The 27,720-nt window shown below is 35.8% G+C and overlaps 1 protein-coding gene across 13 annotated transcripts; it reads left to right on the top strand.

Annotated features, from left to right (window-relative positions):
* Positions 1-1,070: 1,070 nt before the first annotated feature.
* LOC129316503 (uncharacterized) lies at positions 1,071-25,792 on the top strand. 13 transcript variants are annotated; one of them, XR_008594797.1, is made up of 8 exons: positions 1,072-1,459; positions 2,159-2,261; positions 4,255-4,518; positions 15,194-15,308; positions 17,386-17,504; positions 24,803-24,934; positions 25,209-25,312; positions 25,570-25,792. XR_008594797.1 is itself a non-coding variant. In XM_054960973.1 (7 exons), exons 3-7 carry the CDS (start codon positions 4,295-4,297, stop codon positions 25,258-25,260), a joined length of 642 nt encoding a protein of 213 aa, XP_054816948.1. In that variant the 5' UTR covers positions 1,072-1,459; positions 2,159-2,261; positions 4,255-4,294; the 3' UTR covers positions 25,261-25,536. The 13 variants fall into 13 exon arrangements, 10 of the variants coding, with proteins under 10 accessions (XP_054816915.1, XP_054816908.1, XP_054816925.1 ...); XR_008594798.1 differs by lacking the exon at positions 24,803-24,934; XR_008594799.1 differs by lacking the exons at positions 24,803-24,934; positions 25,570-25,792 and adding an exon at positions 21,574-21,651 and having other exon boundaries at positions 25,209-25,536.
* The last annotated feature ends 1,928 nt before the right edge of the window (positions 25,793-27,720 follow it).

Consider the following 27,720-nt stretch of genomic DNA (forward strand, 5'->3'; position numbering starts at 1 on the left):
TTCAATCAACCTTTGTTTTAAGTGTTGTAGATATCTGATATATAAAAACAAATAAAATCAATGTTAAAAGTAAAGTAATAAATTAATATAGAATACATAACAATTGTTGCATGTTTTCAAATTGGTAAAGATTTAAGATTTCTAAATTTTTTTTTTGGACTAGCTATGCTCTCTTGGACTTTGTATTTATTCCATTTTTATTTAGAGCAAGTTCTTTTTAAATGAATAAGTTAAATAATCATTCATAATTAAAATTCAATGCAAAACGAATTGATAAAAATTAATTTTGAAATTAAATTAATTGGAATCATTTTCAATTTTTTCCAAATTAGTAAAAGATTAACTTTTTGGTTTATATCTTTTTCAAATTTATTTTGAAGACTACTTTAAACTTAATTGTATCATAATTTTAATTAAAAGAATCTACACAGAAATATCATGTGTTTCATAAATTATTTTATTTAATAATTAATTAATAAAATTTATAATTTTTAATTTGAAACCACCTATACTTTATAAATGTTAATAGCATTTAAAACTTATTATTCTAATATTTATAATTTTTAATTTGAAACCACCTACACTTTAGAAATGTTAATAGCTAGTGTTAAAAACTTACTTTCACATAAAAACATTTTATGTTATGAATAATTATTAAGTATTATTATCTATTTAAAATTATTTTTTTTATTTTTTACACAGCCCATATGTCATAGGGGTCACATATTGATTATTATAATAATAAGTTAAGACTAAATAATTAAGGACTTATTTGACAACCTGTTTTAAAAATAATTTTCTATTCTCCAAAATAAAAAAAATAAAAAAATTTATTTAATAACATGTTTTTAAACAGTATTTTAAAAATAAAATAAAATATTATTTTAAAAAATAAAAAATAAAAAATAAAAAAAACTTTAAAGTATTCTGAAATTACTATTTAAAAAATAATAAAAAACATTTATTTTTATTTTTTTTATTTTTAAAATATATTTTATAAAATATTAATTCTTAAAATAATAAAATAAAAATAATTTCAAACGGTACTAATGATTAGTAACTTGGTGCCCCTGCTCTCTCAGCTCATTCCTCCCTTGCGTAAACGCCCATTCCGCCATCCACTCAGCCCGCAGCAAACGAAGCCCTGGCCCCTTCCCTCCGCCGCCACCGTCGATCGGACGTCTTTTAGTTGCCTCTCCTCTGATCTGCACTACTCCGTCACCTCGCTCCTCTCATTAGCGCCGCCTCTCCTCTGATTGGCGCTGCTCCGTCGCCTCTCTCCTTTGATTCGCGAGGCGCCATCGCCTCTGCTCTGATTCGCATCACGCCGGCTCTCTTGCCTCTGATTCGCACTGCGTCGTTGCCTCTCCTCTGATTTAGATCTCGCCGTCACCTCTCCCCTCTGATTCGAGTTGCTCGTTGTGGGTTCTCTGATTCCTTCACGTCTGCTGGCTCTGAGGTATTTTTGCAACTTGCTAATGTTGTTAATTTCTTGTTCATTATATGAGATTCTCTCATGTTGTGGGTCCTTCGATTCCTTCACGTTCTGCTGTTAATTCGAACATGAATAATGAGTTATGACAATTGTCTCATGTTGTGGCATTTAGACATTGTATTTGAATAGCTAGAACAAACCAGCCCATTTAATAGTCTAAAATTCTTGTGTGTATTGCTGTGAAATGGCAGAGATTAAATTGTTAACGACTCTCTGTTTTTTTATTTAATTAAATTGGCAGCGACTAAGCTGTGAAATGGTTTGTGTGTATTGCTGTGAAATGTTAGAGATTAATAAGTTTTTGCTGTGAAATGGATTATTGCTTTAGGAAAAAATTTGTGAATATAAGAAGGAAAGTTGTGATGTGAATTGTTTTATTTTTAATAAGAATAATTTGATTATTTATATAAATTTAATAATGATAAAAATTTTTTTAAAGATTTTAGTGAAATTATGGTACTCTGAAGAATTAAATTATCATTTTATATTAAAAAAATTTTATTGTTATTTTTTTATTTTTTAGCATACAAAAAATAATTTTTTAATCTATATATTTTATTTTATTTTTATCTTTCAAATATTAGTTGATAGTTGATGTTCATGGTAGGCTACTTCGATGCGATTATCTTCCCAGTCAAATGATAACCCCTCTCCTTTTGTAAGGACTAGAGATCCATTTTTCTTGGCCGACGCTCGACAGAACAAGCATTCTACACTCAGTTGAGTTCGCCGTCTGCTGTTGTCAGAACTGTGTGGTTGTTCTCAGGCAAGTATTGAAGAAGGTTCAAATCCTTTGGCTTTTTCTACTCCCAATATCCTGTGAGATTGATTTGTTCAATCTGGCTTTGAATCTAGACTTTAATGTATTCCTTGCGTCATCTGTTCCATGTGTTGTTACCAACCGTTTGCCGGACATGCCGCACTGTTTCTTATTTTGTTTTAAAATTTTCATTTTAATTTGGCTTTGAATCTGACCGTGTAATCGTTTGACTATTGACGCTTTTGAATAAATATTGAGTTTACTTGTTTTTTTAAAAACTTTTATTACTAGTTTTTGATTCAATTGTGTGTAATCTGCTATTATACTTCTCCCCTCTTCATTTTTGATTACTAGCGACTTCTATGCTTTGGATTATTTGTTGTGCAATGTTGGATTTGTTATATATTGGCATTCTGTTTATTCTTTATTTTATCATCTATTTAGAAAATTCTCAAGGTATTTGTGATGCATGATCTGGTAATTGCTTAGGTCGAGTTGTGTTTAACAATTTAGAAGCTTGAAGTTTAAATTGTCATTCTTCAGTGGCTTACTAAGCATCTTTGTCAAATTATCTGGAGCAAAAATTAAGAGGATACTATATCAATTATTCATATTTCAAAGGGGCATCTGCCCCCTGTATATTTCAATGGTATCGAGTTAGGGATTATTATTCCCAGATCAAACCTCTTAATTAAATTCAACTTGTGCTTGTAAATTTCATCTTCTGTACCTTAGTGAAGTTTATGGAACTGCTACGCTGCATTGTTCTCCTAATTTGTTGACGCATCTATTTTATGGAAATGGAAATTCATTGTCATTTGCTCATGAATTTGGGTTTATTTGAATGGTTTCCGAATCAGGTTGTCTCCTTTGCTGAAATTTCATTGTTCTGCTGATGCATTCCATCAATTTGGTCAGATGTGTTTATCTTGAACTGTAGTTTAGGTGTTTGCCTCATTTCCTATGTAGGGAAGACGAGTTGCTAAAGAAGCCCAGCGCTTCTCACAACTTGAGCGGTATTAGCTTTAGCCAGTTGCTTGATTGGCGGTGCCTTTGGTATCTTCAGCATCAGCCAAGGTCTGAGGCACCTTGCTGGACAGGAAGGGCCAGAGCGGAAACCCAATCCAAATGTTTGAAACATTCATAAGATGAAATAGGAAACTGGAAAATCTAACCTTAGAAGCTCAGACCAATTTTAGATGTATACGAATAATGTAAAATATTGATTCTCGGAAAAAAAAAAAAATCCCCTGAAAGCTAAAGACTAAAATGAGGCAGTAGTTAAGCTGTGAAAGCATCACATGGTGCAACTGGATTATGGAATGTTATTGCAATTTCATAGCAACCCAAATTTTTCCTTTTTATGCTGTATTGTGTGCTCTTGTAAACCTGGCTGAAGAGATGGCCATGGGTGCCACGTGAACCTAGGCTACTAAGTGATCAATTTTATATCCACTTCCCATCCACAAGATTGGGCAAATTTGACTATTCTATATCCTTTCTTTCTTCTATTCCACTTGAAGGAAATGGCATCACTTTTTCCAACAAGAATCAGCCCATGTACTTTCTCACATCAATTCCCTTTTAATTCCTCCAATCTCCCACCATATCACCATGTACTTCAATAGTTAGTGCAAAGACAGCGATGCGCTGTTATTTTAGGGATGACAAATTGTTTGGCTATTATGAGTACCCTGGTATATGTCAAGTATAACTGAACATATCTTTCTGTACCCAGGCCACGTCACAATATGGGGTATGGATATATTAAAGAATATATGTACAAGGTACACAATGGACTTGGTAGGTGTAAAAATGGAAAGGCAAAATAATGGGGGAGACAGGTAAAAATGGTCAGTCCTGCCAGGCACTTAATGTCTAGATATTTTGTAAATTTTCACCATGGTTCTTTGTGGGGTGCATTTTTCTGCTTTTTTCTGGTACATATCAGATGCATGGGTTGGCCAATTTGGAATTACTGTGCTTATGTAATTGACAGGGTTTTGACTTAATCTGCTGTGCATCCCTACTGATAGAAAATGCAATTCTTTGGGGGATCAGAGATCAGTCCATCTCCACCTGCTCGTACAGGAGCAGGAAACAATGCCCATATGATGTATATTTTCAACAGAAATGGGGCATGCTTGCTATACAGGGAGTGGAATCGTCCTCTTTGGACGTTGAATGCTCAACAAGACCACAAATTAATGTTTGGTCTACTCTTCTCCCTTAAGTCGCTAACTGCCAAGATGGATCCTACCAGGTATGTTTATCTCATCTGGGTTTTAAAATACCAGAAGTCTATTATTGTATTGCCATTTTCTTCCAATGAAGATGCATACTATTAGATTCTAACTTTTTAGTTTCTCAAGGCAACAAGTAACTTAATGTGACAAAATTGGTGGAATGATTCATGTGCTATCAGTTTTAAATTTCTTATTTAGTGCAAGAAAGATTGATGGAAATCTACATTATCTTGTTGTAGAAGGTGCAAATGGCTTAAGCTTTCCTTAAAGGTAGGCATGGTTACCCAGATTTGTGTAGAGCAAATGTTTCAGCCTAAAAGTTTGTTAGCATATTAGCCTTTGATAAGGGTCTAAGTCAGCATAACAGGCCCATAATCACTTATCAACACAGAAAGAGGAGGAAGATAACAGAAAGTGATGCTGTTATGCAGATTATGAGGATTTATCTGATTTAAATTAATTATTTTCTGTTATTTTAATTAATTGTTGTTTTGTTTTGCTGTTAGCAGCTGAATAATAGGACCTCAACTTTGTTAGTGAGGTACCGACATACTAGTCAGTTATTCTCTGATTTTTAGGCTATTATTTTGCATTATTTGATATGTTTAGTTGTAATTTCTGATTATAAATATCCTAGCTTCTATACCAGCCGGATATGATTGAGAAATAAACCTTATTTTCCCTTGGAGATCCTCCTATTTGGCTATTAAGTTCATTAGAGTGAGATTCTTGGTCTATTTAATTTAATAGATTTTTCCTTTTCTTTCATAATTGTATCGAGCTTCTACCAAATTGGTATTCAAGCCTCGTTTGATCGATATGGTGACCACTCACTCCGGTAACAAAACTAACCATGCCAACTCCTCTAACAACGCACCCCATGGTCAGCCTAATGAAAACCTATTTGCATCATACCCTGTAGCCATCATTGTATCCAGACTTGTAACACTTATTAAAAGAGAAGGTTGAAGCACTTGAGGTATCTTTTAGCAAAGGTAAAAGACACGTGGGAGGCTCTTGTAGACACTCACACTGGGATGAAGACAGTGATGAAGAGTTAGACTATAGAAGAGGTCCAAGTCCACGACACACTAAAATTGAATTCCCAAAATTCAGTTTAGGTGACCTCTGTGGTTGGATTTTGAAGGCTGAGAAATATTTCAAGTACTATTAGACATCGAAAGACTCGAAGGTTGATATGGCTTCCATATATTTAGAAGGAGATGCTTTGGATTTATTCTGATGGATAAATTTAGAGCGTACCTTGGTTTATTGGACAAGTTAGTCAGAACACTGCAAGCACACTATGGTCCTCTAGAGTATCAAAATCCTAATGAACATCTTGCCACCATCAAGCAGACTGGATCAGTGAAAGAGTTAGTCAGGAATTTGCTAAGTGAGTTGCATGAGTTCATAATGGGCTAGAGCACTGCCTCTTGGGTGTCTTTCTTGGAGGTCTCAGAGATGACTTGAAATCTTATTTGCGAATTCAGAAGCCTCGCATAGTGTATAAGGCCACTAGTCTAGCCTTAGAATATGAGAAAAAGGCACAGCTGCATTGTGGGCCCAAGCCATGCTCTTCTTTAACCCAAACTTGATTCACTATGACCTCCAGCATGCTCGCACTTGACCAATAGGGATCTGCCCTAGCCTTCTTGCTGAACGTGTTCAAGAGCTCTTTTGCGCCTTCTTCGAGTGCAATAAGCAAGCACAGCCACGCCATGCCTTCCTCTCTTGGACATTGAATAGCAGCACCATAGGGATAAGGGGCTTTCTTTCCATTGTGGGGAGCTTTTTCAGCTTGGGCATCATTGCAAGACAGCTTCTCTATTACTCATGGAGATTGATGAAGATAGGCAACCCATTTCCAAGACCATCGAAGGTTTACTAGAGATAGAGGACGAGATTTCTGAGGTAGCTGAGATTTCTTTTAATGCGATAATGGGTAATTCAATAGATGCCACCATGAAGCTTAGTGGGCTGGTTCAAACTCACCACGTGTTGCTGTTAGTTGATAGTGGCTCCAGGCATAATTTCATCTCTAACTCCTTGGTGGAAGAACTGAGTATACTCACATAGTCTGTGTCTACCTTCAAGCTTTAGATTGGCCGGGTCATTCATTGCAAAAAGGTGTGCAAAGATGTTGAAGTAAAATTACCAAGTTTGTCACTTAAATAGGATTTTTTCCAAGGTACTAAAAACTAGACTGGTCATTGAACTGGCGAAGGTTTGGGGTTCAACCTCAATTTGGGATCATATAAACTAATTTATTTTTAGTTCTACATAGATTAATTCAAATAAAATATTTTAAAAACAATAAACTTACCTGATAATAAGATTAAAGTTTTTTTGCAGATTAAAAAATAATAACTAGTATATAATATTAAAGATACATGCAAATATAATTTCATTTAAAAAAATTAAATGAAATATTATATTGTTTTGGTAAAATATAAAATATTATACCTAGATAACTATTAATATTTGTATATGGGAAATTAAAGGTTTTTTGAATATGTAAATAATAAACAATGCTGTTACAGATTTCTATAGGCTAACCCTAGGAAGAAAAAAAAAGTCTAACAGGTAGGAGTAATAAGCAAGGGATACGTGTGTTGTGGTGGCAGAAAAAGTGTGTTGGATAGTGTGAAGGAGATAATTTAAATATCAGCCCGCCCAACTCGCCTGACTCGTGGGGTTGGGCAGGTTGATCTGGGTTAATCCTGGGTTACCTGGGTCAACTGTGTCCACCTTGAAATAGAAACTCGGACCGGATGCACGGCTGGTCCGGTTTTAAAAACAATGATTTTTCCCTTTTTCTCTTGTGGCCACTAATTTAGTATTAGGGATCAAATGGTTGGCTTCCCTGAACACAATTCAAGCTAATTGGAATGAGATGTTTTTAATTTTTTGGGTTGATGGCAAGAGGTACAAGCTTCAAGGAGTACCTTCGACCTCAAACTAGAGAGCTAGTCTTCACTCCATGTTCTTTGTTGAGCTCAAGTTAGGGTCTCCTAGTGTCAAGTCATTAGATGTGGATGAGCTCACGGTTGAATTTGATGGTTTGTTTGTTGAACCAACCATACTGCTAGCTTTCAGAGATTACTTTTGTAATGCCCCTTCCAACATTACAATACTGTGCACTCAACTTCAATAAATACATTTATACACAAAAATCATAGTTTTAAAAGGGTTGGGATCCTAAGGAAAAAAATATTTGAAAACCATTTAGAGTTATTCAAAAGTACACATTTATGCTCAGCGGAAGCACATGGATTACAAACATAGCGTGTGAAGAGAAAATTGGTCATAAACAAAGCATGTGGTACAAAGCCACGAATCCTCATTCTGTGATGTGCCTCGGCGCACGTATTAGATTTTGCTATCAAACAAACACTTGATACGAACTTTCGACATGCACAGTTTTTACAATCGGTGTTCGATTGGGGTGATTTAAGTGCTCACACGAAATTTTTTTCAAATTCTAACTAATGACATCGGTTTCACTTTAATTCGATATTTTATTTGAAAATTTGACATCTGAATGCAAAATGACTGTTTTAAGTCATTTTTCACTCACCCAAGCACCCCAATTTCAAATTATATGTCATTAGCGACTTTTAGGGCCTTGATCACATCCGGTAGAACATTTTACACTTGATTGAACATTCATATTATCAATATCACACATACACACAGTTTAGCTGCCAAGTTGCTCTTACACATACTCACTTGGGCAAAACCGCATATTTACACATGTCTATACACGCTTGGCCAAACTTCACACATCTACCACATCAAACATACTAATGCACTCAACATAATAACGTAGTCCTTATTTACCAAAGGTCATCACACATCACACACATACACACAATAGGGCTAAGTTACACATAATGGCATTAGTGCATTAGACATCACACATATATGCAATTCTAGGGCAACTTATATACAACAACAACAACAACAGCAAGCCTTTATCCCACTAGGTGGGGTCGGCTACATGGATTGCAAGACGTCATTGTGCTCTATCATTTATCAAGCTTTTAGGAATATTATTAATTAAGAGATCGCTTTCAATAACTTCCAAGAGTGTTCTCTTAGGCCTTCCTCTACCTCTTTTAATTGGACTCAAAGTTATATATTCCACTCTTCTCACTGGTGCTTCCCTTGGTTTTCTTTGTACATGCCCAAACCATCTCAACCGATTTTCCACCATTTTTTCCTCAATAGGTGCCACCCTCACTTTTTCGCGTACATGCTCATTTCGAATTTTATCTTTACGTGTATGTGCGCACATCCATCGTAACATTCTCATCTCTGCTACTCCAACTTTATGCTCTTGCTGTCCCGTTAGAGCCCAGTATTCACTACTATATAACATTGCCGGTCTGATAGCAGTGCGATAAAACTTTCCTTTAAGTTTATTAGGCACCTTACGGTCGCAAATAACTCCTTTAGTTTTTCTCCAATTAAACCACCCAGCTTGAATTCTATGTGAAATATCTCCACTGATTTCGCCATCATTTTGAATAATGGCTCCCAAATATCTAAACTTTTCCACTTGAGGTATAATTTGGTCTCCCAATTTCACTTCCAAATTATTGTCGAATAGTCCTTTACCAAATTTACAATATAAATATTCCGTCTTACTTCTACTCAGACGAAAACCTTTCGACTCCAATGTCCTCCTCCATAACTCAAGTTTGCAATTAATCTCTTCTCTTGTCTCTGCTATAAGAACTATATCATCCGCGAAGAGCATACATTTTGGAATTTCCCCTTGAATATGTTCCGTCAAAACATTTAAGATCAAGTTGAACAAATAAGGACTCAGAGATGATCCCTGATGTAGTCCAATCTTTATAGGAAAATCCTTTGTTTGACCACTAGGCGTTCTTATACTAGTTCATTACAATATAATCATGAACTCAAGTTCATTACATCCACTCTATTAAGCTATTAGTAGTCCACTGCTACTCGTGGCCCAACTTTTTCCTTCTACTACTCATGATGTCAAATCCTATAAAAAAGGATAACCATGAGTAAGATGAACATCTTAGTAACCAAAATAACTCATTCATGTCTATTAATAGGAATGATTCTAAATAAGGAAACAAAATGATTATGATGCATTCATGAATACTATTTATATATTTACGCTTATAATCATTTCCATAAAACCAAACACATACTCGCATGATCATTTATCCACCAAACCTTCTAGCTCCCCAATTGAACTCAAGCTCTATTAGACCAATTCTATAAATGTTGATTTGAGCACACTTGTAGTGGTAGAAGCACCTGGCCAAATATTTTCTATCCCACTTTTGGATTGTGGTTTTTCCTTTCAATTTCAAACATACACGATAGGGGTGTTGTTGACTCATAATTGCACCCTTTCAAACACTAGGGAGTTGCGAGATTGCCTTGATGTGCCATGGTAATAGCCTCAAATATGTAGTTGCACTAGATGCCACATGGTACCAGTTTGATCATATGGATTTTATTTTCATGCATCTCCGCATACTCAAGGTGAACTCTGACCGTTTAACATGATCATGCCACTTTCTCATGCAAATAATCACCTTAGCATATTTCACATGCTTATATATGTATATATATAATTCCCTTTTAAAACAATTCGTAAATACTTTAATAGATGTATCAAAACTTTTTTCAAGGCCAAAACATGTAAGTTGCAAAACATGTCGATATAAAAATCATGAATTATATTATCACATTCACTTATAAATATTTAAATTTAAATCAGTTAATAAACATAACAAATTATTTGGTTACCTCAACCTATCTGTACTTTAGAAAGGTTATCTGTGGTGCTATATACTCTCTCCAATTCCTTTTGTTAGGTCAACGTAAAATTCATAGTAATCTACACAATTAAATTCTATTAGTCAATTATCAAATTGACTAAAAGCCTTAATTGTTATAATTAATCACAATTAACCACCAAAGAATCCTTACTTAAATAGTTTAGGTCCCTATCATCCTATTAGTTCATGTTATCACTTTTAACAGCCCTAACACACTTCTTACTCCTTTTCACCCATCAAATTAGGCCGAATCACGCTTATAGCTTCAAAACTGAGCCGTTAACTTTCAAACCTTAGTTTAACTCTTAAGAGTCTTTTTATTACAAAAGGGTAAGAAAACAATCCCTAAAACCTCCTCGATTCAATTTTTCTATACCTCAAACTAAGAGAAATCATTTTAGAATAGGAGCTTCGTGAAGTATGAAACTTACTTGATAAGCAATAGGTCGAAAATACCTCTTAGTGGTCTATTCTTCCTTGCCCCAGTAGAGGATTGTTTCTCCTCCTCCTTCGTTCCCTTTCTCTCTTCTTCTCTCCTTTTACAAGCTGATAACGTCCTTTAAAGTAAATTTTTTGTGCCATGCGCCGCGGCGCATGCAACATTTGCTGCGGTGTGTGGCATAGTAAAGAAAATTTCATTGTTGCTTGCGCATTTTGTTTCGAACCCCCATTCTTTCACTTGTTCCTATCCATTCAACAACTCAAGAAGTCAACACATCAATTTATCACCTAAAATCCTAATTATCTAATTAACTGACTAAATTATTAATTTATCCTTTAGTTAGTAATTAATTTTTGGATTAGAAATTTAGGATATTACAACTTTCATGCCATCCATCTTCTGCAGGGAGCTCAACCTCCTCACTTGTGTCCAATGATTAAAAAACCAGACTGAACCAGGTTGGTCAAGCCAAAAAAAAACCGTTTGGGTAGTTGGGTCGGATTGGGCCACTTTGGACTAGCGGTTGGACCAGGAATTGGGATCAAGTCCGGTTTTTTAAAAAAAATACTTTTTTTAAATTTTTTAATCAATTTTTATTTATAAAATGACCATTTTTTTAATCATTTTCTGTTATGCTGTATCATGTAGCTTGTTAAGTCAGGATAAATTTAAAATATTTGGTTTTATTAAGTTAAGTAGCAATTTTATATTTATTTCTCATATTTAGATTATTATATACATATATAGTTTTTTTAATTTAATTATTACGTCATTGGTTTTGACCATTAATCCAACCCGATTAGACCATGCGAATTGTGAATAGCTGGCCTTTCTGGTTCAATATCCGGACTGGTTCTGAAAACATTGCTTGTGTCCTTATTGCTATCCTTATTTCCAGAAGACTAAGATTGAGTAGCAGGTGGATGAATTATTACAGAAAGTTTTCATATAGCTAAGTTCAAGCCCTTTTACTAATCCGGTTTTATTAGTGTAAGAAACAGGATGACCCCTAGAGGTTGTGTGGACTATAGGGCCCTGAACTAGATCACGGTCCCAAACAAATACCCGATTCCCAACATTGATGAGCTTTTGGATGAGTTACACGAAGCAACTTATTTTTCAAAGATCGACCTTCGCTTTGGTTACCACTAGATACGGGTCTTGCCAGGTGATATTCATAAAACAACATGTTGAACTCATAGTGGACGCTATGAATTCATTGTAATGCCCTTCGGATTGACAAATGCACCAGCCACTTTTCAAGTAGCCATGAATGATCTTTTCTATCCTTATCTTTGGAAATTTGTGTTGGTTTTCTTTGATGACATCATAGTTTGCAGTCCCACTCTAAAACATCATGTAGATCACCTCCAGTTGGTGTTTACTATGCAGCAACAACCATATTATGCCAACTTCAGGAAATGAGAGTTTGGGCAGACTCGTGTCTTTTTTAGGGCATAAAGTTTCAGCACAAGGAGTGGAAATAGACTTTGAAAAGATTAGTACCGTAAGTGAATGGCTAGTACCTACAAATGTTACTGAGCTCCCAAGCTTTCTGGGGCTCACTAGTTACTAAAGAAGGTTTGTCAAGAATTATGGTATTATTGCTCGTCTCCTTACTGGATTAACTAAGAAGAATGCTTTTGTTGGACTCGAAAGTTTAAAGAGCTTTTGAGAAGCTTAAGCTTTATCTTATTAGCCCCTATTTTGAAACTTCTTGACTTCATAGTTGAGTTTGTTGTGGAGTGTAATGCTTCGATGGAAGGTGTGGGGGCTATCCTCATGCTGCAGGACCACCCCATTGCCTTTTTTAGCCAGGGGCTATCTTTCTCTAGAAGGTTTCAGTCAACTTATGATCGGGAACTATTAGCTTTAGTGCTTGCTCTCCAAAAATGGCATCATTATTTGTTAGTAAGACATTTTACAGTAAAAGCCAATCATAGCAGCTTGAAAAATTTGTTGCAGTAGAGAACTTTAACAAATATTCAATAGCGTCTCATCCTTAAGCTCCTTCCATTCAATTTCTCCATTTTGTATTAGGCTGGTAAGGGGAATATTGGAGCTGATGCACTATCCAAAAGGCCACAGCATGCTGATTTTCTCAACTTGGTTGTTCTTGTGCCTTCAGATTTCTTAGAATTAAAAGAGGCTTTGACAACAGATTCTTTTACAGCTTCTATTGTCACTGCTTTGAAAGAAAATCCCAGTTCTTGTCCCTGTTACAGTCTAGTTGAGCAGAAATTTTATTTTAATGGGCGCTTGGTCATTCCCTGCAGTTCCTCTCCTCTCCTCTCCTCTCATCTCTCCAAGTTGCTGCAACAGGCACATGTGACACCTTTTAGGGGCCATGGTGGCTTCTTAAAAACTGTCAAGCATTTACCAGGTATGGTTTACTGGCCTAAACTGAAATATGATGTAAAAGCTTTGGTTCAACAATGCTTTACTTGCCAAAAGAACAAATATCAAACTCAATCGCTAGCAGGTTTGCTGCAACCTTTATCGGTTCCTGAACAAATTTGGGAGGATAACTCTCTTGATTTTATTGTTGGGTTGCCCAAATCTGATGGTTATGATGCTATTTTGGTGGTAGTTCATAGGTTGAGTAAATATTGTCATTTCATTCCCCTTTCACATCCCTATACTGCAAAATCTGTGGCTGCTTGTTTTTGTGAGGAAATTGTTTGGTTGCATGGCATGCCTTGTTTTGTTCTATCAAATTGAGGCTCGCTTTTCTCGAGTTCTTTTTGGTAGGAGTTATTCAAGCTAAGTCAAACTTGCCTTCGGATGAGTATTGCATACCACCCTCAAACCGATGGTCAGACTGAAGTGGTAAACTATTGCCTTGAGATGTATCTATGGTGTTTTGCACATGAGCAGCCACATTCTTGGAGTAAGTTCTTATGTTGGGCTGGATTCTCATTCAACACTAGTATCCATATTTCTGCCAACACTACCCCTTTCAAAGTGGTATATGGTATCCTTTCATTATGGGTGAAACTCACGTTGCTGAGCTTGCTGACCAACTGGAAACTAGAGATCATATGCTGCAACTAGAGATCAATATAGGCGTGAGCTTTCTTTTGAGGTGGGGGATGCAGTTTTCTTGAGGATACAGCCTTTCAGGCAGCATTGTTGTCCCATAAGAAGTATGACAAGCTGTCACCTCGTTTCTTTAGACCTTACACCATATTTGCAAGATTGGATCAGTGGCCTATGAATTGCAGCTACCTTCAACAACTAAAATTCATCTGGTCTTTCATGTCTCATTATTGTGACCAGCCCACGGGATGCCCTCTCTTGATCCTCTAGCAGATTTGCCATTGTCAGCTGATTTTGAGCTTGTTTTGGAGACTGAAACTGTTCTATCTCACCGCTCGAAGGGACCCCAAATGGAGCTGTTAATCAAATGGTGGTCTAGATCTGAAGAAGAATCAAGTTGGGAAGATATGATTTGTTTGCACAGCAATTTTCCAATTTGTGCCTTGAGGACAAGTCGTCTTTTTTTTTTTTTTTTTTTTGGAGGGGGAGTAATGATAAGCGTCCAAGTCAGCATATCAGACCCATAATCACTTATCAATGCAGAAAGAGGAGGAAGATAACAGAAACTGATGCTGTTATGCAGATTATGAGGGATTTATCTGATTTAAATTAATTATTTGCTGTTATTTAAATTAATTGTTGTTTTGTTTTGCTGTTAGTAGCTGAATAATAGGACCTCAACTTTGTTAGAGAGGTACCAATGTACTAGTCAGTTATTCTCTGATTTTTTGGCTATTATTTTGCATTATTTGATTTGTTTAGTTGTAATTTCTGATTACAAATATCCTAGCTTCTATAACAGCAGGATATGATTGTGAAATAAACCTTATTTTCCCTTGGAGATTCTCCTATTTGGCTATTAAGTTCATTAGAGTGAGATTCTTGGTCTATTTTATTTAATAGATTTTTCCTTTTCCTTCATAATTGTACTGAGCTTCTAACAGCTTTGTACAAGTATGCAATGCTAGCATTAAAATATTTTAGACCCGTTTTTCCTTTTTCTTCTTATAAATAGATAAGCCTATTAATCTTTGACTCCTTTCTTTACCTGCTTTAAAAAAAAATTATAAAGGTAACATTTTTTTTGGCTGAAATAACGATACTTATTTACTATAATTGGATCTGTGTTTTTGTACCCTGATTCTCCTAGTTTTATAAGCCCCTTGTCTGTTGTATGCCATACGACAGCCACATGCATGCTCCATGCTTTACCTGTTAAGTTATTTGATTATCCTAACTATCATAGGTCTTATTTTATTCTAATTTTGAATTTGAATCTTTGTGAAAAGAATAATATGCTGATGAAATCACGGGAGGTCTCGTGGCATTATTGCTATGGGTAGGTTTAATATCTTCATTCTCCTCAATTTTGTGCAGTGCAGAGAAAGGAAACCTTGGTGTGCCTCAGTTACCTGGCCAAGGTTGTTCCTTCCATAGTTTTCACACCAATACATACAAACTTAGTTTCATGGAAACTCCTTCTGGAATAAAGGTCAGTTGCAATGATATTCCTTTTATCCCTAAACTTTATAGAGGTCCTTTTGTATGCAGTCTGTTCTGAAATTCTGAATTGGATTATTTTGCTCTGACTTGTTAAATTAATCTCTTTGGTGTTGTGATAGATGGTTACAACTATGGGGCATGTTGCATGCAATATTTTATATAAATTATTGTCAATAGTGGCAGCCATGGTATAATGGCTTGGCTATTTAGATGCTTCTTGCTTTAATACCCTATAGCAAGATTGTTGCTATCTTCAAGTTTTCCTTGCCTCAGCCAATGCACTTACTATTTTTGGATGTATAGTGTCTATGATAAAATGTAGTAGTTAACAAAACAGAGAACCTATGAAGCACGGAAATGCCAAAATGTGCACCGTTTTCGTGTCAGACATGTATCTGACACGGACATGCATCCTGTACGCAGATGCGGCGTGTGCTTTTTTTTTTTTTTTGTTTTTTCTTTGGGCAAAACGGGTGGCTGCCGGTGGACATGGGTGGGCATGGGCAGGATGTGAAACAACGTTTTGGGTGTTTTTGGTCATAAGAACAGTTGCCCAACTTTGCTAGACGTCGACTGATCCCTTTCATTTCCAAGTCCCTCGCCTGACTCGTGTTGCTTTGTCTTTGACCCAGTACCCTCCATTGCCATCAACTTCTGTCCTTCCCTCCTCCTCTGTCCGGTGAGGTAATATTCTCCTCTGTTGCTCTCTATCTTTGGCTCCACTTTCTCAATCACTGTTTCAGTGTCTTCCTCAGTCATTGTGTCACTCTCTGTCTCTCCTCTTTAGTTGTGACTCACGAGGTAATATTCTTGAGCTTAGTTGCTGTTCTTTGTTATTATGTGCATAGAGTGAGCGCTGATTGGAGAGCTATTAAAAAAAAGTTTGGTTTCCCCTTTCATCTATTGACTTTAATTTTGTCCTCTTTCACGATCCTATTAAAAAAAATGTTTGGTTTCCTCTTCTATTTCTTGTCGATATTGGAAAGTCCTTGTAGTTATAATTATGGCAAAGCTTGAATTTTGGTAATTTTTATTTGTTTGTTTTAAATTTTTATTAGCTCTCCTCATGTTAAAACATGCAGGAAATTATTTACAATTTTTCAATGTTTATTAATTTAAGTTGATCATGATCTTTTGCCACTTAATAGTGCTTAATTATTTAATTATTTATATGTGTATCTAAATATTTAATATTTAATTATTTATATAGCCATACTTATGTCCTAAAATTTTTGAAAATTGCTGTATCCGTGTATCATACAGTACTGTATCCAATACTGGTACCCATATCAGTGCTTCATAGCTGAGAACTCTCAAGAAAGCATGCTTCTTTGTGATCTTGTTTTTTGACTTTGAAACAGAGAGTTCCGTAAGGGGTTTCTTATGCCTTTAAATCTTGACTACCCTTGCTGAAATCCACATTCCAGTCTCTAGAGAACTGCTGCAATCTTAATCCAGATTTTCCTTCATTGTTGAGTTTTCTGTACACATCTCTGACTGTAGGTCTTTCATCTCGTAATGACATTGATGATAATAATACTTAGGATGAAGAAAAAGATGGCTGTAAATCCACTGGTAGTGATGAGAGGGATGCGGGGCTGATAATATAGGCTATGAAGATGATGATTTCAACTTCTTCAGAGACTTAATATGAACTGAATGTGAAGAGGATTACTTTATACCGTTTAAGTGTGGCTTTTAATGCTTTACGTGTTGGTAGCAGAATGATAAAATTAATGATTTACATCCCATTGGCCTGTTCTGAAGCAGGGAAATTGAGCCTCTTAGGTGGAGCAAGAAGTGCGTGAATCATGATTGAATAAGTTAACATGTCAAGTTTAATTAATATCTGTTGTATGATAATGTTAGGATAAATTTTAAATTGTCTAGACAAAAAATGCCCTCTTGACAATCAAACAAATATCGCTGGCAGCTAACACTTTTTGCTGATATTTTGGAAAAAAGTTCTGATTTGTGTTCAGGAATGAGATTTTAATGTATTAATATTGATGCACTTCTATTCTGACGTTACTAGGAATTCTACATGATTTTTATGCTTCATGCAGATTATCTTGGTTACTCATCCCAGGACAGGTGATCTGCGGGAATCACTGAAGTACATCTACAACTTATATGTTGAATATGTAGTCAAAAATCCGCTCTATACACCAGGTTCTCCAGTTAGGTAATTTAATTCATATCTAATAAATGACAGTTGTCCAGCTGTCATATGGTCTCATGCAATTTGCATTCCTATCATTTCAAACCATAGTTATGGGCTTTGACACATCTGGCCATCATCAAGCATCCTTCGTACTGATTGCCTACCCTTTACTTGCTAAGTTCATGGCAGTAGATGTAGTTGGAACAAGACTTTTAATATCATTGCATGAATTGGCCCTGCTATCACATGCATTGTGTGTGGATTTCACCGTGATTGGATAATTGAGGTTTAAAATATTCTCCTTTGTCTAAGTTGGAACACCAAATGCATCTGAGATAGGGAGAGTTGAACAGATATTGATAAGGCACTGATCTATTTGCGGATGTCATTAGCGTAATGAGGGAAATTATTGGCTTTCTTCTATTGGAGGGTTGCATTTGGTTTATTTACAGTTGCCATCTCGGTGGGTACTTCATACTTTTAGACTTGAACATACTCCTTTTTTTGTCGTCAGTTTATGTTTATATATATATCTATATATCTTAAACTTTAAGAATAATTACAGGAAAAATAAACAGTAAAGTATCACCCTGCTTCCATCCCATCTCTAAGATAACAGAATTGGTGCCGAGTATGAGTCTTGGGACATTAAAGCATTAAAGAAAGGGGGTTGATCATAAAGAAGTCTAGTATCACTTATAATTGGAGTTGATGAAGGAGGACTTTTTTCCCATCAAGGGAAGAGTTAGTCCTTTATTATAGCAGACAATGTTGATGCAACTGATGTAAAGTCACTGTTATAACCAAGGTATTAAAAACTGGATTGGTCATTGAACTGATTGAGATATTGGGTCAGGGGTTAGTGGTTTAACCCGGGAGTCAAATCAGAATTAGACCGGTCATAATAAAATAATATAATTTAAATAAAAATACATTAATTCTTGATACATTTAGCCATATCCAATACTTAATATCTTATATTATATAAAATAATAATTCAGGTGATAATAATATTTGGTAGAAAATATAATAGTAAAACATTTTCTTAACAAATAATAGGAATAAAATTTTAAAAATTAGAAGATAAAATATAATTAAAAAGAGATATAAATAATCATTTAAAATTAAAAGATAAATATTTAATATAAAATAATAGGCTGCATAAAGCTGTTAACATATATATAGTTTTAGATTATAAAAATAAAATAAAATACAATTTCAAAATAAAATAGCCAGGAGCACTTTTTTCAGCAATTGAATTTCAACATTGTTTTGGAAGATGTGAGACGTGTAGCAGCAAAAAATGTTAGCCAAGAAATGACAAGATATGTACCATCATTTATTTTAAATGAAAAATAAAAAAATCCCTTCCTCTCCCTCTTTTAGAACGCTAGTCGTAGCCACACCTGCTTTAGTTTTTAGGTTTCACTCTTTCTTCTTCTAGCTGTTCGGCATTCTATATCTATATTTTCAAATCTGCTTCTTGCTATTTTTCTGTCCTTGTTTCATCGACTTGTAGTTGTTTGTCCTTTATATTTGTTCTAGATCTACTCAATATCTTGCTGCTCAGATTTGCTCGTCGTTCATATCTGGAATGGAGCAGCATATCTCCGCCGCTAGCTTCTTCTTCATCGCTGCTCTTCTTCTTTTTCTGGCATCAAAATGGAGCCTTTGGAAGGAGGAAAAAGGGACCTGTTCAACTTGCCCAACTCATGGGGTTGAACGGGTTGCTTTGAGTTTTTTCCGAGTCAACCGGGTTAATCCGGGTTGAGCTCTGTTTGATCTATGTAGCAAACCGGACCAGACATGTGGCCGATTTTCCAGTTCACCGATTTATTTAGCCAGTCTGGTCCGGTTTTTCAAACCATAGGTATAACTCCTCTTTCAAGTTAGTTACAGCCTCTTCAATGGGTTAATGGAAGAGGAAAATGGATAGAAATAACTAAGTCTATTACAGTGAATATAGCCGCAACAGGAATTTAAACTAGTGAATGAAACAATAAAGAGACAACTTCCCTGACTTTCGAGAGGTCAGGCCTCCCTCCAGCAAACTATTGTCTGAATGACCCTCTCCTATGGCACACAACCCTAGAAAACAGCCACTGCCTTCCCTGTATTGGGCGTTGGGCCTGACTGTTATCTGTCTTTTCTTCCTCTTAGTAGGCTTCTTTCTTCTATAAACTTGGCCCACTTGAACATGGGCACGTTGGGCCCAACATCTCCCCCTAGAAGTCTCACCTCTGCAATGGGAAAATTGGGAAACTGAGTTGCAATAGTATTTGCATCTTCCCAAGTATTGTCACATTCTGGTAGCTTCTTCCATTTGACAAGATCTTTCTCAGCTTCTTGATATCTTCTGGTTGAACTTACAACTTATAGTCCTTAGAGAGAAAATCTGGAAGGGGCTGTGCTGGTGTTGAGGTCAATAGGGATTTTTTAAGCTGGGATACATGGAAAGTGGGATTGATTCTTGCCGTTTCAGTTAGTTTGAGCCTGTAGGCTACCTTCCCAACACGCTGCAGATTTTCATAAGGACCATAGTATCGTGAGGCTGACTTTTCATGCTTTCTCTTGGTCAAATTTCTGAACTTATAGGGCTGGATGTGCAGAAAAGCCTTCTCTCCAATCTGAAATTCCACATCCCCCCTCTTCTTATCAGCTTGCTCTTTCATCTTAGCTTGAGCTTGCTCAAGATGAAATTTCTACTTCTGCAACACTTCATTTCTTTCCTGAATCTGCACATTAACCTGCTACGCCATTGAGTAATCATCCTTCCATATAGAGCCTTGAAAGTAGTGGTGCCTGGTGATCGATTATAAGAAGAATTAAACCATAATTCAGCCCAGGGCAGCATCTGAATCCATTTCTTGGGACATTCCAGCAAAACATCTTAAGTAAGTCTTCAAGCTCTGATTTACAGTTTCGGTTTGGCCATCATTTTAGGGGTGATACCTTGAACTATACTTCAAGGTGGTTCTGCATTGAGTGAACTACTCTCTCCAAAATAGGCTAATGAATAGTCGCTATCAGAAACGATGGACTTAGGAAAGCCATGCAACCTCACTATTTTTTGCTATAAAAGTATCTGCTACATCTTTTGTAGTGAAGGGGTGTGATAGTGTGGGAATATTACGTTATAATTAGCAGTTATTAGTATTATTCATTAGGCTTTATTATTATTTAATTGGCTTTATCTATCTTGATGTATATATATGTAGGACCTATTTGTACATCTAAACATATGAATAAGAAATATTGTTTTCTCCGAAATTGCATATGGTATCAAAGCTATGCCAACAAAATTTTATAAATAATTGTTTGGGTTTCTGGGTTAAGGATTGCATATTGCATCCTGTACAGAACCTTGGGGTGTTCATATGAGTGCTTTTGGAGGCTTTGTTGATGTTCACCACCAACCCCATGAGGAAGAGGATGCTCCGATCAGCTAAACCTAGGAACGCCACGACCAATGGTGGCGTGAGTCACATGCGCCCTAACAGTGTTAGATGCCAGAGAAGCTTCAATGGCGTGTGGGGGAGCGTGGGTGGTCTGATGTGGCTTCGATGACTTCCTCCAGTGTCGACTTGTAGATTTCGGCTAGATCCTAGTATGTCCTACATCTGGGCAGCCTTCGTTCATGGACTTATGTTTTTTCCCTTGATATTCTACACTGCCACTCTATTTTAATGGGTCTATGGTGTCTCATTTGTCTCGGGTATGGGAGTCTATTTATGTTTGGCATTATAGGATCAATAATATTCCTATGTCTCCTACCAAAAGTTGCCAGAAAATACACCTATTGCATCAGTGGCGAAAAAGGGTTCCTTCCTTCAATCTTTAACAACGTCGCGCAATAAAATAGTGTGGATTGTTGACTCTAGAGCCTTCGATCACATGATTAATTGTCATGAGTTGTTTATCAGCATGTGCTGGGAATATTAAAGTCAAGATTGCAAGTGGCTCATTAGCACCTGTAGCGGGAAAAAGGAGTATTTGGATTTTAGATTCTATAGTGTTTGAATCTGCACTTCATGTGCCCAAGCAATCAAATTGTTATGCTAAATTTTTTCCATCCCATTGTGTGTTTTAGGATCTATCATTTGGGGCAATAATTGGAAATGCGAAGGAGTATGAGGGGCTCTACTATTTCAAAGTCTCCACTCAAGCGGTGGGTAACTCCTCGATTGTTGGTAATTTTGCATCTACCTCTAAAGTTAATAATTTTATGTTGTGGCATAAGAGGGTGGGTTATTCTAATTTCCATTACCTTCATCAATTGTTACCTACTTTATGTCCCAACTTGAATATTAATGACATTCATTGTGAAGTGCTTGAACTTGCCGAACACCAGAGACCGTCCTTTCCTAGAGCAAAATACACACCCACCAAACCTTTCACAACCATTCATAGTGACTTGTGGTGACCATCTCGTACACCCAATCGTACTAAAGCGACATGTTTCATTTCCTTTATTGATGACCACACTCGCGTCTGTTGGGTTTACCTTTTATGGAACCAAAAATTCATGATGTCCATTGTGAGTGTGGAAAGTAGTTTTATGCTCATCTCTTGCTCGAATGCGAATTTGGTGGTATCTGTATTTGAGATCCAGTTTTGAGAGAATAAATGCACCTCCCAATATGTCTTACAACTCATCTTTGGCTAGTCTGGTGTATCTATCTGGATCTTTGATTTTGCTTACGGCCCAGTAACCCACACAATCATTAACTCCCATCTTTTTTCCTCACCAAGATAACGGGACTAGAGTAAGGACTGTTACTGGGCCTTGTCATTCCAGCTTCTATCATATCTTTCACTAGCCTCTCAATCTTGGTTTTGTTCATATATGGATACCTGTAGTGGCAGATGTTTGGAGGTTGGGCACCTTCCTTGATGCTGATTGAATGGTCTTTAGATCTGCGTGGAGGTAATCCAGAAATTGGCGCACGTGCCTTGTATTTTTCCAGTAGTTGCTGAATGTCCCTGGAGATAGGGGTTGCTACAAAATTATGAGAAAGAGTCTTGTAGCTCAGCAATGTTAATTTCCAACACAGACCCTTCAGAGCTTTTCTTAGAGCCTTGATGGTGGCTTGGGATTGGATAAGAGTGGGATCCCCTTTTAAGTAGATCCTTTTTTTTTTCTTTTGTGTGGATTTTTACCTTCATGAAGAGCTGTCCCCAATTCACCCTTATTTCTCCCACTGACACTAGCTAAGCCAGACTGACAACCAGGTCAATATTAGTTAAAGGAAATGGGTAAAAGGTTTGCATTATCTCAAGACCCTGCAAGTTGAGCTCGACATGCTTGCACTCCCATATCATGGGTTGCAATTCTACTCCTGTCTCCTTTAGCATCTGGGTTGATATGAAATTTTTGGTGGCCAAGCTATTTATCAGTACCACCATGGCTCAGTCCTTAAGCACCCCCCTTACCTTGATGGTTTTATAGTTTGTAATTCCCTTGACCGTTGTTTGTGAAAGTCTTTCTTGTCAATTTCATCCTCACTCTCACCTTCCATGATCAACAACTGCAGCTGTTTCGCCTTACATTTTTGGTTAGGTCTGAATTTTTCCTCAGATTTAGAACATAACCCAAGCTCCCTTCGTTGATTAATCTCTGCCCCCAATAATCTCCTTGAGCTTGGATGGGTGCTACTCCAACTTCTGGGAGTAACCTTGTTTGAAGCCTTTGAAGCCTCGACCCCCTTGTTGCTGCCTCCATGTGTCAACAGCGCCTCCACTTTCCTCCAATTGGTTATTTTAATATACTGGTTATTTTGCAATACTTGTCCCAACTCCGGAAGTTGCATGATCACATTTCTCCTAGTTCTAACATTTTGTTGGGCCTCCAAACTATTCCAACAGCCTTCATAGATATTCAGAGTCTTTTGGCCATCTGCAGTGTCAATTGAGGATTATGATTTATCCCCTTAAAGATCACATCATTCCTGTAAACCTATGTAACCAAATGCTATAGCAAATTGTCATTATCCATTTAAAGGTATCGGGACTTTCATGCTGGATATTATACTTGAACCAAGCTGTTTTGAGAATCAATTCTTATTCCTAATGCTGAACCGAATTATACTGCTCTAGGTAGGTCACTCAGGAAAAAGAGATGTTTTATACTCTTACTGTTAACAATCGTAGTTATTTTTTGTTTTTCTTATTTTGTTTTTCTTCCTGCATCTATACTGTTTCATCATCTAGACTATATTATACAAGGAATGAAAACTGAACTAGAACGGTTGGTTGGATAATAAAGCCATTGCTTGATTTGGTCTGGAGTCAGAGGAAGAATCAGGAATTGGTCCAAAATTCGTCGAACAGGCAAAATTTTTTTTTTTTAATTTTTATAGAAATTTAAGCCATGTTTTGAAACCATATTTTATGAATATCTATACAGAATAAGCATTGGAAAAGAAATACTAGTGAGGAAATATGTTAGAAATGTGTATGTATATTATAAAATATTATATAAAATATAAAATAAGCATATACATATAAAAATATTTAATGAAATACTTATTTTATTTTTTATTTTTAGATAATAAAATATTTACTAAATTTTTTAAATTATATTTTTACCTTTAATCTTTACTGACTTTATATTTTTAATCAGTTTTATTGTTTTTTATTTGAAATTAGCTTTCTTATATATTATTGTTGTTATTATTTTATCTTAAAGGAAAATTATTCCGCAGGTCTTGATAGGTTACCTCCATTTTAAATCAGGTCCCTGTAGTTTCTTTTGTTTTTGTTTTTCCAATTAGGCTTTTATAGTTTGATATGTCAAGTTTGTTAATCTTTGAAGATTAAAACTGTTAACAAGAATTAACAGAGTAACCAACACCACTTAGTAAATCCACGTAAAATGAGTTGATTATGCACACATTGATTTAGCTTTTAACTGGCTCCATTTGTGCAGATTTTTGTTTTAAAGGGAGTTGGGTTGTGTCTTACATAGAAGTCGAGTTAGGCATTTGGGAGGAAGGGAAATCAAGCTCGAAATCATGGATGGGGAAAAGTGGAAGAGAAGGTTGCTGGGCAACTCTAACAGTGCTGCCGTTCTGTGGGTGGTCTGAGTGGGGTTTGTCTGTCGGTTTCCTCTTTCTCCTTTTTTCTGATTGATCTCCGATCTGATTTTTCAAATCCACATTCCAATTGTCATGATGGTGTTTGGTCTGATTTGGTGTGCTTGTCAAACAGGGTCCCTGTTTGTTGGTTGTCAGATTGAGTCCTTCGGTGTCATTGGTTCTCACTGTTTGATTTGATTTGGCATGCCTCTCTGCTTCTCACCGTTTGACGCTTGTCTCTAGTTTGTTGAAGATGTCTTTGTGTACCACCATGGCCAATGTTGCTTCTGGCCAAAGGTTCAAGTCTCCTGAAACTGACAGGGACCCCTATTTTATGTCAATGGATGGAAAAAACTTGTTCAGAACTAGCTTCAGGTTGTACTTGACTTAATATGCCTACTGTGTGCTATTCATATGTTTACAGTACTTTTGCAGTCATATAAGAAGTTTCAGAAAGCCATTATGTGTGAATTGGAAGACTGATTTAAACATTGTTTGGCCGTGATGCAATCATTGAACCATGAACCATTATTTCATATAATATCTGATCTGATATTTAATAGCTTGATATTTTAGTTGATTTTCTTACAAGTAAGCTCGTAATTGTATTTGTATCTAGATTTGGAAGGCTGATGATGTATTTGTGCAGGTCTGAGCTATTCAATACAACGTTGGACCAGTATGTGAGAGGCATTGCATAGAGGTTGAAATGTAGTTCCTCGGTCACCGTCTTTCGTCCCCACTTTATGTTGGGTCAGTATGCTTTCTAAAATGAACTTCGAATTTCGGAAGATTGATAACCTCAATGTGTTAATGGGTGAACATATCGCTTATCAGAATTGCACCCTTTGCTTTTGTGTTATTTTCACTAGCATATATTCGGCACATGTTGGGAATTGTCATTTGTCTATTCTAATTCTGTTTGGTCACGGTTATTACACCTTACTAATAATAGTTATCACTTGCATTGGACAACATATTGAGGAAAGTTCACTGTATTGTGAAATTAGGGGCAGGAGGCTATAGGAAAGGAATGCATTTCGGACAAATATGAAGCGAAGGCAGAGAGAAACTTTGGAATACGCAAATTTAATTTGAGGGTTAAATTTTAAAGCTCGTTTGGTTCCTGTAATATTTTTATGGTATGAGAAGATTTTTCCCCCTTACTATCAAACTGGATTTTACACTGGGAAGGGAGATTTTAATGGACATCTTATGGTTAAAAATTTATAACCCCATTTCTCTGTTTTTTTTTTAAAATCAAATTTATGATTAAAATTTCCTCTCCTTTGCTCTTCTATCCTGCCAAATAAGGGTTAAAAATTAATAGAAATAATCATTGAGTAAATATGGACTTGATAATATTAAAACAAATGATGTAAATTCAACTTAGCGACTTATTCAATTAATCATCTATTAAAGTACACACTTTTCGTTTAATTGAATTTTCCCAACACTTTGAAAGTGTACTAAGTTGGGTTTCTGACTTCAGGAAGTCCTGGAAATCTATCACAACTAATCTCATCTTCTAATCTTCCATAAATTTACCTTAATACACTTTATCATGTTTTCGTAATTCACATTTAAGTTGAATAAATTTATGAGATACAATAAATTATATGTGCATAACTTATTTTGTGTTTTAGGCCATGGAAGGTTTATTGATGAATGTGGTAGCCCTTTGCATGAAATTCATTATTTGGAAAATCAAAGTGGCCGATTAGACCGACAAACCGGCCTTATGTCCAGTGCGATTTGCTAGTTTTTAAGGTGAGATTCAATTGAGTCAACTCGAATGACTTGAGGAAAACTCAGATTGACTTGTTTAATTTTACGAGTTGGACAGGTTGAATGGGTTACTACTTTTTCCTCTAAAACCCCAAGACAATGGCATTGAGTTTAAAAAAAATTTAAAAAAATCATATCAAAATCAGATGTAAGCTACATGCTTAGCCAGTAGTGTCTATCTCCTTGTTCCTCACTCATCTTTGTCTTTGTTTCTCTAGCTCTTCCCTTCATTTTAGTAGACTCTCCATTTCAGCAGCATCTTTCTCGTTTGTCATGGGTTTGTTGCCGTCGCCATTACCATGGTGGGTCTGTCGCTGTCATTGATTGTGGTCTTTCCCTCTTCATTTACGTCGTCTCTATTGTAACTAGTTTACTATCTCAACTGCTCTCTCTTGCCTCTTTAGTCTTCAAATGTTGCTTTTCTTTTAACTTTGGGTGTGAATTTTGAAGAGTGGAGAAAAGATGGGCAGATTAAATGAAACAGATTCATTATCCTCTGGACAATTAAATTACACTCTTTATCTTTATCTCGTTTCTTTTCAGACATGATGGCCTAGGTATAAATGAATAGAAGTGGATTGAATTTCTAAATTTTTAAATATGTAATGTTGTAAATAGTATAACAGGCAAGGGCATAAATTTTTTAAATGCCCATTTTCTCTAGTTTGTGTAATTGTGCGTGTATGTATGTATGTATGTTAATAATGACGCTTTATATATTTTTACCTTAATATTGTTCTTAGTCAAAATTTATTTATTGTTTTGTATTTTTTACAAAACATAATATGTAATTTAAAATATATTAATTTCATTATAAGGATGAATAATATTTGAAATATTGTTGTGTTATTATTGTTAGAATTATTATTGTATGTTGTTTGAGATATTAAGTCTTGAATATGGATAAATGTATTAAGAATTAATGTGCTTTTATTTTAATTACTTTATTATGACTAATTTGACCTATGATTTAACTCCGGTTGCACCCTTGGCCCCTTGACTTTTTGACTTTGGCTGGTTCAATGATTAGTTCGATTTTCAATACCTTGATGAAATTTAACCCTTTGGATGAGCTCAAATTATGATCCAAAGGTTGCAAATGGTAGTTGCAAGTGAAAGAAACCTTGAGGACAAAGATGACAATTTGAATTTCCAATTTCATTTCCTTTCTCCATTATTTTTACCATGCATTTTTCAATCATTCCGATCATCTTATTTTCAAAATTTACTCTCCATTTTCAGATTTAGTTTTGCCTTTGATTTTCATTTCCTGCCATTTAAATAAATAATACCAAAATGTATTGTGCATGCATGTCATTGCCATTGGAAAATATCTTTAGATGCACTTGTTCCTCACACCTCTTATTCGCGAG

Source organism: Prosopis cineraria, unplaced genomic scaffold (assembly GCF_029017545.1).
Source record: "Prosopis cineraria cultivar Desert tree isolate PC_DT_omini unplaced genomic scaffold, ASM2901754v1 PC1, whole genome shotgun sequence".
NCBI classification, from domain to species: Eukaryota; Viridiplantae; Streptophyta; class Magnoliopsida; order Fabales; family Fabaceae; genus Prosopis; species Prosopis cineraria.